Genomic DNA, 16,600 nt, shown 5'->3' with positions numbered 1-16,600 from the left:
CACATGTAATTTTTCGAAATTAACATTTAATTAGGGTTAACATACATACCTTTATTGTTATATTGTAATAACAATCAAATCCTTGAAGATCTTGAACTTTGGTAGCAAGCGCCACAAGTGTCGCGCCTCTAATGGCTCACAAACGAACCTAGCAACCAAGGATTACTATGGAGAGAGAAGGGAAGTGAAAAATTCGGCCCTAGCCTCTCTTGGATTGCCCTTAGACGAAATCCAGCCCTATAAGGGTTTATAGCTGATAAGGAATGTTTATGATAAGGCAGGTGTATCTTACATAACCCTAATCTCTTAACTTCCTCCCTAAGGCTTCCAAGGCACCCTTAGAGCCCAAGGAAACCCTAGGACACTCTAGATTTCGTTCCATCCCTCTAAGGGAGGTTTTAGAATTCTCAATGCTCAACTTTTGAACATTGTCACCTTTAGTCCCTACAGTTTTAGTTAATTCCTTTAATCCCAAAATTAATTCGAAATTAATTTCTGATTAAATATTAATTAAACAATATGATTTCTAATTAATATATTATATCCATAATACATTTATAAATTAATTTATTAACCAAGTAATAAATTAATAAATCATTCTTCTCTCTCCAACAATATTCCTATTCAATTGCCAAGTTTGAAGGCAACCCAAAAGGATTTTGCTTCTATCAATTAAAGTACATACCAATTATAGTTATGGGCTTAGACACCTAATCCAAAAAGTAACCATTCATACCTAGCAATATGTTTATGATATGTTACTATGTGGTAGTGGTAGGGGTGAAATAGTCTCTGTAACCGGTTGAGATAAACCGGAGGGTAGGTCGGGCACCTAGATATCCCTGACAAGAGTAGGTCGGACATCTCGGTATGTTTGATAGGAGTAGGTTGAGCACCCCGGTATGCTCAACAGGGTAGGTCGGGCACCCAGATATGCCTGGTATTATGTTTATTGTATGATATGTAGTTTGATGGAGGAACTCACTAAGCATTGTGCTTACGGTTTTCTGTTTTTGTTTCAGGTCCTTCTTCGAAGGGAATGGAGCCGACACGATAGCAACGCATCACACCACGATTTTCCGCACTATGATGTTCTTGGGATTTGTACTCTGACATTATTATTATTATCTCATGACATGATTTTAAGACATATGATCTATGGTTTTTATGAAATGATATAACTCGATGATGTTTTCCATAATCTGTTTATGAATTGTTAAATCAAAAATGAAATTTTTGGTCTTGAATTTTGTGATGTTACAGTTCATTAATAAATTAATATGTATTTATTATTACATTTAAATATTATGTGGAATTTAATAAAATGAAAAACCATAAAATGATCTGTGGAAAAAATATAAAATGAAAATAATAAGAAAAAGTCATATGACATAATGCATTTAAAAGAGGACAAATGAGAGTTAGTTTTATTTATTAGGAAGGAATTTTGCTACTTGTTTCTATTTTTCTTAGCTACAAACCGAACCAAAAGTAAGTAATATATGCCTCATTTCACTTGATCTCATTCTTCTTGTATCTTCATAAGATTTCCCACTTTGTCCACTCATTTTTACCATTTCTTGCATAAATATAGTTTCACGATTATAATTATCATTCTCCAATATATTATGAATATTTTAAACATAAATTTTACATAAACCTGGTCATTGGAACATATCTGACATAATTCTTAATTTTGAACTTAGTTTACAGTTTACAGGACTTAGATATTTCCAACAACATAAATAATCCATTATATTAACTTATTCTAATATCCTAAACTAGATTTTAAGTATGTTACATATAGATTTCCATTCATTAGCATATGTACAACCTATTTAAAAATAAATTTCACTAGAACCTGATCATTATAATCCATGTTGTCATTGTTTAGAGTGATCGGAGTGGGCAACGGACAAAGCTGTTTTGCTGAGGTGAAGGCACCTCAACGCCGGTATAACGCCATTAACACCCCCTTGGTTTCCCGTTGCTTCCTGTTGTCAGGGTAACATCCCCTCATCACCCGTTTTTCTTTCTTCTTCCTTTGTTTTTCTCCTTCCTCAATGTCGTATCCAAAAATGAACACCACCCCCCTTTAGATGTTTTGTAAATGTTATGGAAAAAGATGATGATGTGGCAACCATAATGTGGGTATGGGTGTGACCCATAACCATCAGTCTTAGAAGTTGTTCTAGTTTTGACACTTCGCCTTACTAAATCTTTTATAACTAGTACCTTAGAATTAAAAAATCACTTAATTTAATTATCCTAACTAAATTACCGATCTACTTAGTGTTGGAAAAACTATTAATTGTACGTGGATTTATAAGATAAAATATAATCTAATGGTGATAGTGAGCAGCATAAATCTCGGTTGGTTTGCAAAAGGGCCTTGATTTCGACAAAATGTTTTCATTGTTGCAAAATTGGTAATTGTTAGGTATGTCCTTTACATGGTTATTGGTTACATTTGAAATCTTTATCAAATTGATGTAAAGTATGCTTTCTGATATGGTGGTGTGTAGTACCAACCTTTACTTCCTTGTGTGTTATGGTGTTAGTTTACTTCGTCGGTGAGACGAGTCTTCTCACTATACTATGTAGGACACTTGGTGTCATGATATGCTAGATTGTCTTTGTGACTTTTGCATGAAAGACCATGGGGGACCATGAAATTGTATGGAAGACCATGAGGGGACCATGAAAATTATATGAAAGACCATGTGAGGACCATAGCAAGAAAGACTGCAATGGGCCTATAAAAACGTAAGTGTTTGTAAGACTATGAGTAAACCATAGCATTTACAATGGTTGAAACATACTCGTAGGGAGGCGTCGATTGTTATGTGTTGTATGTGGTATCTTTGGGAACTCATTAAACTTTGTGTTTACATCTTTAAGTTTAAATGTTTCAAGTACTTCTTGTAGTAAGGGGAAGAGCCAGGCTTCACTGCATTGCATCCTCTGGAGGTTTCCGTACTATCTGTTTTTGATGTTTTTCACTTTGATGTTTTGAAACTATAACTTATTACTTTGATGATCTTTTGAGGAAATGGTAATGAATGGATTTAGTAGATTAAAAATGAAAATTTTACTCTATATTTTTGGGAACATTACAAGTTTGTATCAGAGTTGGGGCACGAGTCAATATGTTCGACATGGACGTCGAACCCTATAAAGGGGGTGAAGGTGGGTGAACACTTGCAGTTGATCCTACATTGGATAAGAAGGAGAACTATCTATCTATCTATCTACTCTAATAAATGAAGGTTTTTTTGCCACTTGTCACATTCTCATTCAATTTGCCAAATGTCATTTTGTAGTTATTTTGAATTAATTTTTTTTCCACATGTCATTTTATGAGTTTTCTATTTTATTAAATTCCACGTAATATTTTAATATAATAATTACAATAAATGTAGTAATAAATGGATATCAATTTCATTAATGAAGTTACCTTTAAATTTCAAAATCCCCAAAATTAAAGTTCATTAGTTTCTCTTGTTTATTTATTTAAATTATTTATTTACATTTAAAAGATAAAAAACATTTCCATTATAATCATTCATTATTTTTCAAATTTTTTTTCTAAATTCAAAGTTTTCAAATATTTTGACCTTTATATTTAACTTTTTTTTTTAAATTAACCCATGTACTATATGGGTCTCACAACTAGTACTTATAAAAGAGACATTTTTACTTGCACCACATGTATTTGAAACCTCCATGACTTTTCAATTTCTTTCTAATAATTATTATAAATTGGTTAATAATATTAAATTAATGCAAAAACTAAATTCTAATCCTAAATTAACTAAAGTACAATATTAAAATATCATATTTTACTTATATTTATAAAATTATGACTTAAACTTTTTAACATATTATAGTTAACTTATTAGTTTAGATATGTTGTCATATATGAGCAATTGTCATTTTAAGCTCACAATTTTGTATAATTTATGATTTTATGCAAAATAGTTAAATTATTAATTTCATTATAATGTTAAACGTTTAATTTAAATCAAAATTTCAGTCAAACTTAAAAAATAATCGAGTGACTATTTTATAAATAGTTAAAAGTTATAAATTATAGTGTTAAACCTAAATTGTAATCTTACATAAACAAAAAAACCATGAAACTATTTTCTATAATCATTAAGAATTTTCAAATAAGTAGCTTAAAAATAACTTACAATAAGAATAGTTAAAAATAATATTATATAAAAAATTATAATGTTATCTTTAAAAACAATCAAAGAAACTAACAATATTCATCAAATAAATTTTAAAAAAGTTAAATTTCTGAAACCAAGTTAAAATAATTAACAGTTTCCAAATACGTTATTTTAAATAACTTACAACAACTATAGTTATAAATAACATTATATATAAAAAATATATCGTTATATTTAAAAACAAAAAGAATGTTTGATGTTTTAAATAATTACAATGATCGAAATTAAAATCTTAAGCAAATAAACTTTTTAAAATTAATTACTCATAACAACAACTATAAATATGATTAAACCATATATTATATTTAATATTATTAATGAGTAACCCGTAGGTAGAGACAATTGAGATACTTGAAATTGTAGTATCTTAGAAGATGTCTATAATATCATATAATTCAAAACAAACAATGTATACAAACTTATTATAAGATTTATTATATAAGAGTTAACAACAACGTTATTGATATATTTAAAAAATATTTATCTGTAAAGATTTCAAATATATTGTTTTATTCTGCGCAATACGCGGGTATTCACCTAGTTCCTTATAAATGTTATGGATATCCTACCTGTAACAACATGTATTAAAGTCGCGAGGGCAGTCGATTCCATAAGAACTCTGTAGTTAAGCGTGCCTGAACGAGAGTAATTCCAGGACATGTGACCCCTAGAAATTTCGGTATCAAGATCCCAAAATGGAAAATATTATGATATGTGCCATAGGAGATGTTACATTATAAATAATTAATATTTTCAATACCATGTTATATACTAAGTGATATCAATTACCTATAAATATAAACTGTAGTCTTTATTTGTTGAATTCTATAATAGTTTAAATTCATTTCAAATAATTAAAAAAACAGTAATTTAATAAATTTTGATTTAATATAGTTATAATTAGTTTAAAATAATTATACATGAATAATTTATTTTGCTATTATTTTATAATAATATAATTTAGAGTAAGTTACATGATTCGTCACTCGTCTACATGTCAAATTACATGTTTAGCTTTTAATTTCAAAAATTAACTCGGACATTTCATGTAATGTTTTTTTCTCACTCGAACCGTCCCTGACCAACATAAAATGACTATTTTACCCTTTCTATTTCTTTTACTTATTATTTATTTTTAATTTATTAAAATATTGTCCACCATCTATACCCCATCCCACTCAAACCTACCAAGTCTTTTAAAGTTTCAGGAACCATACCCACACTCGCCGACAGGCTAGCCACCGGCCACCATCTCTGATTACTTACTCGTCGGTCGGCTACGCATTAAAGATCTGTAAATCCAGAAACCCAACAATCCCATAAAAACCATACATCTCTCAGAATCTTGTTCTCCCTACTTCACCATATACATTTGTCGGCACCACTACCACCAACCAACAAACATCGGAGAAGATGAAGAATTATAACCACCACCTACCTCTTACCAGCACCTCCTCCGAACACCAGCTACCATTATCTACCTATTTCTTAGCTGCAACAACCACGAACTCTCACCATCGACATCTCCCCCTTTCACTATGGACAAGCATCAACAGGTAGATATGCAAACAGAGAATAAAGAGTTGTATCTGGAATGTAGATCTACAAACCCTAGATGGTGTGGCGATTACAGTCGAACGGAGAGGATCTTCGAATTACAAAAAAAAGAAGATCTTCAAGTTAATATGAGAAGATCTTTGAGTAATGGCGGTGTAAATCTGATAAGATCTTTTATTAATGGTGGTGTAAATATTAGAAGATCGAGTAGTTTTTAGAGTGTACATCTAAATCGATAGTGGTGAGAGGGACCTTGCGACGATAGTGTGAAGACATTGATGTGCAAGTGAAGACGGCTGGCGGTGTGCATGTGGAGACGGCGATGGAGGTGCGAAGACGGCGGTGTACATGTGGTACGCAGGTAGAGATGGTCAACGGTCTTTTATTTCTCTCTCTAGATAACTCTGACGATGACCGTAGCGGTCACGGAGGTGGTGGCTTCGGCGACCCATATATCTCTAGCTCCGACGACCCATCACTCAAATAGGAGATGGAGCGAAGAAAATGAGCTGATGAGTGATTGAAAGGTGTGGGTGGGGTTAGGGTAGATGATAAGTGTTTTGTGGTGGGTCTATTATATATATATATATATATATATATATATATATATATATATATATATATATATATATATATATTACAGCCCCACCTAAGCTTAGGTACTAAACCTCATGAAAATACGTCGTTTTACTATATAAGGATTGCGGTTAGGGGCTTACGATTAACACTTGATGATGTAGATTCAAGATCGACACAATAGTTTTGATAAGGAAGCAAGAATATTGATTAGTTCGACCTTCGTGACAGTGAAAAAAAATAATGTTTACTACGGTGAAGTAATAAACGATAATTGAGAAAAGAATACACGAATGGTAGAACGATAATGGAGAAAAGAAATGTTATCGATGATGATATATTTAACAAGTGAAAACCAAATTGGGTATATTTACTATGTTAAAACGACATATTTTAGAGGTTTAGTACCTAAGCTTTGGTGGAGCTGTAATGTATATTCACTATCCCCATATATATATATATATATATATATATATATATATATATATATATATATATATATATTAAATTGTTAGTAACAAATAAATCAAAAAAAATATCAAAAAAGAAAGGGATAATGACATAAACATCCTTAAGTTTGTAATTTTTTGTCGGTTTTACTCTTTTACAGATTTTAGGTTTATTAAAATTGAATGTTTGCAAATTTTTTTTTTCAATTTTACCCTCAAGTTTATTAACGCCCTTATGTTTGACAAAAATGTTCGATTTTACCCATATTTTGTGGTTTAAAAAAGCCCTTAAATTTGGTTTTCTAGTTCATTAAAGACTTAAGTTTGACATAAATTTCCAGTTTACCGAATAAAATTTTAAAAGGGTAAAACTGAAAAATAATTTTAAAAAAAAAGTTGCAAATTTGACAAAAACTTGCAAATGTAAGGTTTTTAGTATTGGCCCAAAAAGAAATGAAAAGGATAAAGTAGTAATTTTTTGTTCATCTGGGATGGTCCGAATTAATTTTTGAAATTAAGGTGTAATTTCACATCGAAACGAGAGACGCATCATGTAATTTACTCTATAATTTATAACATAATTACAATAAAAAATTAGAACACATATTTGTTAAATATAAGGGAAAACCTTATTAAAACCCAATATATTTTTATCAAAGTCTTAAAAAAAATCACTATATAATTTTTTTGTACGTTAAGACCCTTATATTTTTTTTAAATGTATGATAAAACCCTTATATTTTTTAAAATGTATCATTTAAGGCATTGAGCTCGGTAAATCCTAGATAGTTAAAAATGTTATGTAATGGATTCACAATGTTTTGATTGTTACAACTCATTAGATTAAAAAATTTCAAAAAAAAATATAAAGGTTTAAATGCACTATAAAAATTATATAATGGTTTTTTTTAATCATTTCATGAAAATAGATTTCTAAGTACTATTAACCTTAAATAAGAAATTCCGAAAATATAAGGGTTTTTGTGCACTAGAAAATGATATAGTGGTTTTTTTAAGCATTTGATAAAAATAGGTTGGGTTCTTATGAAGTTTTCCCTAAATATAAAATGTGTTTTTAACAACTTATATAAATTATCAAAAAAGTTATTAGAAATATATTTTTTTGGAGTGGAAATAATATAAAATGTGAAATAAAAATAAAATTGAAATACTAATGATACCATTTTTTATTTCATTAACTCGTTAGAAAATGAGCAAAGTATATCATAAAACATTCATAATTGCAGAGATTTTTCAGATTACTTTTGAAAAAATAATTTTGTGTTATTAGTTACAATTGGTTGAAATAACGTGGTACCAATTTCATTATTAAAAAAAGTTGATAGCAAATTATTTGAAAATACTGTTTAAGTTTAAAAAGCTCTAAATTGTAGGTTTTTGTTTGAAAAAAAGCGCTTCAAATAATAGCCACCAAGCTCCTATCCTTTCACATTCGCTGTGATTCCATAGCATTCATCTAGTGCTTGTTTATCTAGTAAATGGAAGAAGTGAGAAATCATCAGGTGATATTGAAGGATTACGTTAATGGCTCCCCCAAGGAATCAAACATGCTCCTTAAAACTTCCTCCACCATCCCCCTCAAGCTCCCACAAGATTCCAATGGCGTCCTCGTAAAGAACCTTTATCTCTCATGTGATCCATACCTGTCTCTTCTGATGAGCAAAGGTCAAGTCGGTTACCTTGAATCCTTCACTCCTGGTTCGGTATGAATTACACTCTCATTTCTCACCTTTTTTATCCACTTTAAGGGAAAATAATTTGTTTATCCAATGATTTGTCATGAGGGTTGTGCACTTGTGCTTTGCTATTCAGTTGAACTGGAGCACCTAATCTTTCAACTGTAAATCGTTGTTTCTTCCTAATCTTTACCTTTTATGGGTGCATTAGCTTTCAATGAAGCATTTTAAACTTCTTCAACGAATCTGTATAATAATATTCTTAATACACTTATAATTAAAGGTTAAGAAGTTACTACTTGGCTCTTGCAGCCCATAACAGGATTTGGAGTCGCTAAAGTTGTGGATTCTGAGCATTCAAACTTCAAGAAAGGTGACATTGTTTGGGGATTGACTGGATGGGAAGAATACACCATTATCACTACTCCAGAAACCCTTTTCAAGATTCAAGATGCAGATGTCCCTCTTTCATATTATACAGGAATCCTTGGTATGTTTTCTGTTTAATTAAGGAGCTTTAAGATTCTGTAAATTACAAATCTTGAATTCTGAAAAATGATTTTGTTTCTTTGATTGTTTTTTGAAGGTATGCCTGGTATGACTGCTTATTATGGCTTCTACGAGATTTGTGCTCCAAAGAAAGGAGAGTATGTCTTTGTTTCAGCAGCTTCTGGGGCAGTCGGTCAGCTTGTCGGGCAGTTTGCAAAGCTGACCGGATGTTATGTTGTTGGGACTGCTGGAAGCAACGAAAAGGTGATTAATTTTAGCAATATTTTCCCTTATATGATGATTTATTTATTGGCATACATTTTTTCGAACTCGTATGTCATTCTAGGTTGAGATGTTGAAGAGTAAATTTGGATTTGATGAGGCTTTTAACTACAAGGAAGAGCAAGATCTTGATGCAGCTCTCAAAAGGTTGGTTAATAGCCCAAACAAATAATATAATTGTCACCCAAAATAAAGATTAACTTAATTTTTTTGTAATTAAAATCAGGTACTTTCCGGAAGGAATTGATATATACTTCGAGAACGTTGGTGGGAAAATGTTGGAGGCAGTGCTTTTAAACATGAGAGTAAATGGAAGGATTTCGGTTTGTGGAATGATCTCACAATACAATTTAAATCAAGAAGAGGGTGTGAGGAATTTGTCAAGCATAATAATGAAAAGACTTCTTGTGAAGGGATTTATTATATTTGATAACTTTGACTTGTATCCAAACTATCTTGAAATGGTTATACCTTTGATAAAAGAAGAGAAGATATGTTACATAGAAGATGTTGCAAATGGGCTTGAAAGTGCACCTACGGCTTTGATCGGGCTTTTTTTGGGCAAAAATGTTGGGAAGCAAGTGGTGTTTGTGGCCCGTGAATGAGTGGAGTTGATATCTTTATGTATAGGTAGGATAGATGTTTTTTTATAAATAATAAGAAATTATATGGATTGTGCATGCTTTTGCTATCTACAAGATGTGAAAATTTTATTAATAATAAGAAACTGTTTTGTATTTTGTATTTTTCCTAACACTAAGAGGTGAAAAGTTTATGATGCTAGATAATAATTTGTTTGATTGATAGCAGTGGTTAAACCTCTTATAAATAGAGATATATTTATAATTGAAACATTTTTTTCTTCAATCATATTCATTTGAAACTTTTAGCTTTTCAACTTTCTTTTAAATTAATACATTAAATTAAATAATATCGTAATTTCAATATTAATTCTTTATTTTTATTGTAATATAGTTAGTTTGTTAATCTAAATATGATGTTAAATTCAACATATAATTTTTATAATATATTTAAAACTTATTTTTTCTAAATAGTTAGAAAGTTTAAATATAAGATCTAGATTAAAGTTTCAAATTAAAAAAATGATTAAAATCTACTTTTTACAATAATAATTTTTTCCTCAAAATAGACAGTTTAAAACAAATTAAAAATATTAAAAATTTAAATATAATATTAAATATAAAACATGTATCAAAAGATAATTTTAAAATTAATAAAAATAACAAAGGTATAAATAAAATGTTAAATATAAAACCTACATCGTAGTTCCAAATTCACAAACAACATATAGATATATTTCATTGACATAATATCACATAAAATATGTCTATCTAAATTGAATTTGATTTTATTTTCACGGGTAACGGCTATTGAGATGATGTGACTTTAAATAAAATAATATGAGATTTGTTATTTGATACTCATAAATCCGTTACGAAAGTAATTTCGTACACCCAAGTTTGATAATGCTTATCATTTATTTAAAATACTCTGAATGTTTTATAATAAATTAGTATAAGAATTATTAATTTAAAGTTATTAACAAAAATATATTTATTTTAATAACATATATTTATCAATATTTTAATTATAACTGCACAATGCGCAGAATATCGCCTAGTAGAGATATATAAGGGGCCTTTGGCCGAGTTTAAATCTTAATGGCCTTGATCCTAAACCCTAATTACTAGCATTCCCCTGTGGTTTGATCGACATAAGACGATTCATCTGGAAAAACAAAAACATAAAGCATAGATGAAGATAAAAAGCAGAAGAAGGAGGCCGATAGAGATCAAGAACTGGACGCATCAACGGTGACGACTGGATTTGCAGGTGGAGGCGACAACGATGGGGGCTAGATCTTGAGATAATGGCGGCTACGACAACTTTTGCGATTAGAACTAGATACAATGGTGGTGGGGAAGAACTGATGTCCGACGAAGTAACAGAGGCTACGACAACTGTTTATATGAGGGATGTTTTCTTTAGGAAGAGAAAGAGGAGAAGATATTGGAGAAAGGGAAAAAAAACTAGATAGAGAAGGCACCTCTAACGACTATTAGTGAAGGTTGTCGGAGGTGGAGGGCGGTGGTTGTGGGTTGTGGGTTGTGGAAAAACCCTCTCAAACTCCACAACCCTCCTCTCCTATATCTAAAGAAGAGCATGCGACATTTCTTGATAGTCACAATGTGCCTCAAGAACATAATCGATTTATGTTGATGGTTTATTCCATGTCCAAATTTTTTCTATGACTAGCTTTGATGCGATCACATTAGAGGAATCCTTCTTTGGGTTCTAATTCATCTGGTCAATTGGCGAGAAAGAATAAAACAAAGGATATAAATGTATGTGTCCCTTTTCCCTCTCTATAGTTGATTATATTTTATTGCATTGACCGGTTGAACATGGATCCGAATTTTAGATTATGAGTTATTGCTTTTTGTATTTTATGCTTCTGTTGTGTGTGCCTTTGTGGCCAAAGGTCCTCATAACCCAAGATTATGTTCAATCGGTATTATGCCCCATTTGTGAGCGATTTAAAGAGTCTGCAAAGCTATTTTTTAGTTGTGCGGTTACGGATCAAGTTTGGAGATCGATTGTGAAGTGGTTAGATTTACATTTCCCTTTGTTTAAAAGTTGGTCATGTGTGATTGATTTTGTTGACGCCTTTGATGGTTTGGGTCTAAAGAAAAAAGCTTTAGAGGTTATTATATTTTTCATGGTTTGGATAATTTTGTGGCAACATGGTTTTTACTTTTTAATTAGAATGCCTTTCGAAAGAGTATGATTATCGATCGAATCGTTCTTAATTCTTTTCATTGGTTGTCAAATAGGATTAATAGATTTAGTCTTGATTAGAACTCTTTGCTTAAAAATACCATAATGAGCATCCCTTTGAAATTGTTATTTTGTTGCTCAAGTTTCTTGCTAAAATGTTGTTTATATTTGAGAAAACTGCAAAAAAAAAAAGTCCTTACATCCTTATCCAGTCATTCCGCTCAAATGTTGTAGAACTTGGTGTATTCTTCAATGCTCATTGCAATCAATCCTATAATATCAGCAAATCATATAATCTTTAATGGATCATCAAGCATAATCCCATTAAATCAGGAAGAGATCACTCCATATTTGTTGATCTAAACCTTAATCCTCACAAACTTTCTCTGGATTTAGGCTTTACAATATTGAATCGACCACCACCAAGCTCCACCGCCTCCACCTTTTCATCTGGTTTATTTCTCTTTCTCCTTTTTTTCTTTTTCTTTGCATCCTTATTCTTCGAAAACAAATGAGTGTACATGTAAGCTTCAATTTTGGTTTTTTGTTTTCTTTTCTCTCTCTCTCTCTCTCTCTCTCTCTCTCTCCTTCATCGCCTCTCTCTTTCAGGTATGTTTTGATGTGAAGGGTTATCTTGGACTGTTGTGAGTTGATTCCACGCCTTTTTTGGTTCCACAATCGACAAGTTCCGCTACTTCTTCTATTGCTGCATGTCACGCTTTTCAGGTTAGGGCTCGCCTCCCCCATGTCGTTGTTTGAAGCAACCAGAAATCCCAAAAGAAACGATCGGAGAATGCCTTCATGTTCATCTATAACATGGCTTTTGAGTTACTTCATTGTCATCCCTTCCCCTGTATATTTCTATACTCCAAATCTCCACTGGTAATCCAAATACTCTTGAGACTTTAACATCGCTTCCTTGTGAAGTTTTGGATGCTTATATCTGCAAGTTTGGAATCAGACCAATGGGATGGGACAACGTTATGGCTACTACATCATTTGTGATTAGGTAATGTATATTTTTAGTTACTTCACTACTTCCACCAATGTAATATAAGCCTATTCTATTAGCTATCATTTTGATATGTGATTTTCATTATGGTGAACTACCCCCTGATTTTATTCTAAACCAACATTGATATTTTCATGTTAATCTGTGCCTGCATTGATATATTTTAGAACGTTGAAGCTTTTGGATTTGATGTAGAGATAGAATAAAATAAATGATAACATGAATGAGGAAAAAAAAGAAGGATGTATTGTGAAATGTGACAAGTTTAATTATGCTCACTAAATGCTCGATGAAATGCTTAAACCATATCTTATTTCTAATTCCCCTTACCATAATCGGATACCAATCAGATATGCTAATTCAATCTTTTAATCAGTATACTTTTTGAATGGTTGAAAGGTGTCGCATTCAAATTGTAGTAGATAGGATCTCGAAGACAATTGATAATGATATTACAATGAGTTCAATCAAGTATTCTTTTTCATTGTTTTATTAAAGTGGTGGTTAATATTTGCATAATGTCAAGTTGTAGCTACTCTGAATCTTCATAGGTCATTTTCACTGTAGGTTATGCTATAATGCAAGAATTCACTCAATGGAATCTTGATTTTGATGCAAATGGTGAGCATGGTGACAGATATGTATGAGTTAATAAACTTGATCGTAAACTGAGAATGAGATGACATTGAATCTGGAATTTTTTTAATATTATGGGGTTTGAATGATTAAATAGGTAGTGTTATTATTTAGAAACTTAAAAAAGGAAGTTATAATGGAATAAACACATTCCTATATGTTTTATGGATGATATAAAGTTTTTTTGTGATGTTTTAATTTAGTTGTGTTTCATTGAATTTCAACATGTATGTTAAACTTTTATAATGATTTCGTTATTTTTTAATATGATACGTTGTAGATGACTAAAAAGTGTGCGAATGTAGTATTATTTCTTCTACTATTCTAATTAGATTCTACAAATTACGCTATCGGGAACCAGATTGTGATGATTGATGATATGCAGATTGTGGATTATTGATATGTGTAATTTCATTAATTATATCATTATGCTTCAGGACAAAAAGGCACATGCATCACAGGTATTTGATTAAATGCCACTTTCATATGAGTTGTCATATGTACTGACGAGGGCAAAATGGTCCTCCAGCGAAGTTGTTACAACTAGAAGAATGAAATTATGATACTTAATTTTGGAAGCCATATCATTTTTTTTGTTATCTGTTGGATAATAACATACTCTTCACAACTTGAAATTTCTCTAATCAAGGTACTCGAAGATAACCAAGACCCATATTTCCATAAGATTTCAAACCTTGATGGAGTAAATATTGTGTTTTCTTTGAATTTGTTAGAGGTTGATACTTTTGTTGGTGTTTTACATAGGCTTATTAATGTGTTTAGTTGACTTTTGATGGCTTTCAGTTGTGTGTGTGATGGTACCCTGTTTTTGATTCTTGATTATGACAGTTTGTTTACAGTTTCCTACCAAATTTGACGCCTACTCAAGCAAATGATCCTCCTATATATCAAAGGTTTGCACCTTTCAGCAATTAGTTTGTGTATTTCATCATATCATATATTTATCTCTTTATAGGTATGATTTTAACCCATGGATTGATTTTCTTCATCTGAAGGAAGTTATTGTTTTGTTCATTTAAGTTTATTTGCACTTTTTACAAGCTAATTGTCTTTGTTAATGTAGTTTTTTGGTTCGAGGCGCATTCAGTTTGGCCTATGGGAGTTGGAATACTAGCAACTATTACATCTTTTATGTCTATTAAAAAAAATCAACATCCTTGCAAGTAGTGTTGTAAGACTTTTTACCCTTTATGTTTATTTAAAGTTTGAAGGTCATCATGTTATAGTTTGTATGCTTTGAATATTCATATTATGATATTAATTAATGACTAATGTTTTATACCCCTCTCTAAGGCATTTATGGACTTGGCTGAAAGTGTCAGCGGTAACAAAGAAAAACTTCGTTTCTCTTTCAAAAAATGGTTGTAGCTGAAAGTACATTATGAAGCATGATTATCAGCTTTGCATTAAAAACTCCATTTTCTTATTTGCTCATAAGATGAAGAGTAAAAACCAATAAAAACAAACCTTTTACGAGGCAATGATGCATGAATAAATTAATTCTAAGTTATTTATTAATAATAAATAAGTTGCTTTTTTCCTCCTTTTGTGATCCCTCTTTTCATTGTATCTATTTGCAGGACCCAAAAAGGGTAAAAAGGTTGTTCTAAGCATTGTTATATGTAGTAGCCATTGTGTTGTCCCTAATCAAATGTAACTTATTTGTAATATTAATAATGCTACAATTTAAATTTAACATTATATATCGGCAATTGATTAAATATATTTGTATAGTGATTTTTATTCCATAAATTTTATAAATGTGGCATCTTTTACATATGTTTTTGGAATTTAATTACTTAGTAAATAATATTATCTAATCACAACTCATGTTTATACAAGATATAGTCTCAAAAAGTCAACCACAAATTTACACAAATAGAATCCCCTAATAAAAGAAATCAAACCAATTTCGCCACGTGACAGCACACTTGGTTATCTTTACAGATTTATTATATGAAGTTCAACCTAAGGAAATCATTTAAATTGTATTTTTTTTGTTGACATTTATAAGAACTCGGTCTTTGTTTTGTGTTGCACTTTGTGTATAAAAAAAGATATAGCCTCCCAATTACAACGTTGTACTTTTAGAGTACAATGTTATTAATATTTAAACTATTTTAAGTTGCCCCGTGTGGCACATTGGTTATAACCTAGTATATATATATATATATATATATATATATATATATATATATATATATACACAAACACACACACACTCACACACGTTTACTATGAAATAGGTATTTGTATATATTTTTTTTGTAAATGTGTTTGTATACAAATATATTTATAATAAAATAAGTGTTTGTATAGATTTTTTTTTGTAAAATATGTGTTTGTATACATTTTTTATGTGAAAATATGTTTTTTTTTTTTTTTTTTGTATAAATATGAGATTTTTTTAAAGAAAAAACATATTCGCCATTTTTTTGAGAAAAAAAGTTGTAAAAAACCAAAGTTAATATGAATTCATAACAAAATTATGAAATCTATGCCGAAAAGGTAAATTTTTGACAAAATTTGTAATAAAATTTAAAATCTAGGCCAAAAATGTAAAATTTGAACCAAATTTGTAATAAAATTTGAAATCTAGGCGAAAGTGTAATTTTTGAAAGTTAGATGACCTGTTGACCGAGTAAAAGGGTTAGATTGAATATGATTACCGGCTTTTAGCACTTAATTGAATAAAAAATATATATATAATGATTAAATCGATTATGAGACCAATATATAATTTTTTTTTGTGTGTGTGCAACTTTCCCTTTATTTTTTTTTTTTTTTATTTTTTTTTTTTTTTTTATTTTTTTTTATTTTAAAGTAAGCATTATAGTATGTCCA

General features: G+C 30.4%; 1 protein-coding gene and 1 long non-coding RNA gene across 3 annotated transcripts; both read left to right on the top strand.

The window, feature by feature from the left end:
* The first annotated feature begins 8,211 nt into the window (after nt 1–8,211).
* LOC145095852 (2-alkenal reductase (NADP(+)-dependent)-like) lies at nt 8,212–10,032 on the top strand. The gene is made up of 5 exons (XM_079033671.1): nt 8,212–8,544; nt 8,830–9,007; nt 9,104–9,270; nt 9,353–9,435; nt 9,515–10,032. The coding sequence occupies exons 1-5, from the start codon at nt 8,320–8,322 to the stop codon at nt 9,891–9,893; spliced, it is 1,032 nt and encodes a 343-aa protein (XP_078889797.1). The 5' UTR covers nt 8,212–8,319; the 3' UTR covers nt 9,894–10,032.
* Nucleotides 10,033–12,274: 2,242 nt separating this feature from the next.
* Nucleotides 12,275–15,460, top strand: LOC145095847 (uncharacterized). 2 transcript variants are annotated; one of them, XR_013703734.1, is made up of 4 exons: nt 12,275–12,540; nt 12,697–13,096; nt 13,667–14,649; nt 14,820–15,460. It is a non-coding gene; the product is annotated as an uncharacterized LOC145095847 (long non-coding RNA). The 2 variants fall into 2 exon arrangements; XR_013703733.1 differs by having other exon boundaries at nt 12,275–13,096.
* Nucleotides 15,461–16,600: the final 1,140 nt, after the last annotated feature.

The sequence above is a fragment of the Lactuca serriola genome, chromosome 1 (genome assembly GCF_051521515.1).
Source record: "Lactuca serriola cultivar US96UC23 chromosome 1, Lser_US96UC23_V15, whole genome shotgun sequence".
NCBI classification, from domain to species: Eukaryota; Viridiplantae; Streptophyta; class Magnoliopsida; order Asterales; family Asteraceae; genus Lactuca; species Lactuca serriola.
The sequence above is the reverse complement of the archived record's forward strand: the minus strand, read 5'-3'. Positions and strand labels throughout refer to the sequence as shown.

What these genes read in the sequence shown, in the direction of transcription:
- LOC145095852 (XM_079033671.1), top strand. Translation starts at nt 8,320, where the DNA reads ATGGAAGAAGTGAGAAATCATCAGGTGATATTGAAGGATTACGTTAAT. An exon ending in AATCCTTCACTCCTGGTTCG is followed by an intron (nt 8,545 to 8,829) that starts GTATGAATTACA and finishes TGGCTCTTGCAG; the next exon opens with CCCATAACAGGATTTGGAGT. An exon ending in CTGCTGGAAGCAACGAAAAG is followed by an intron (nt 9,271 to 9,352) that starts GTGATTAATTTT and finishes ATGTCATTCTAG; the next exon opens with GTTGAGATGTTGAAGAGTAA.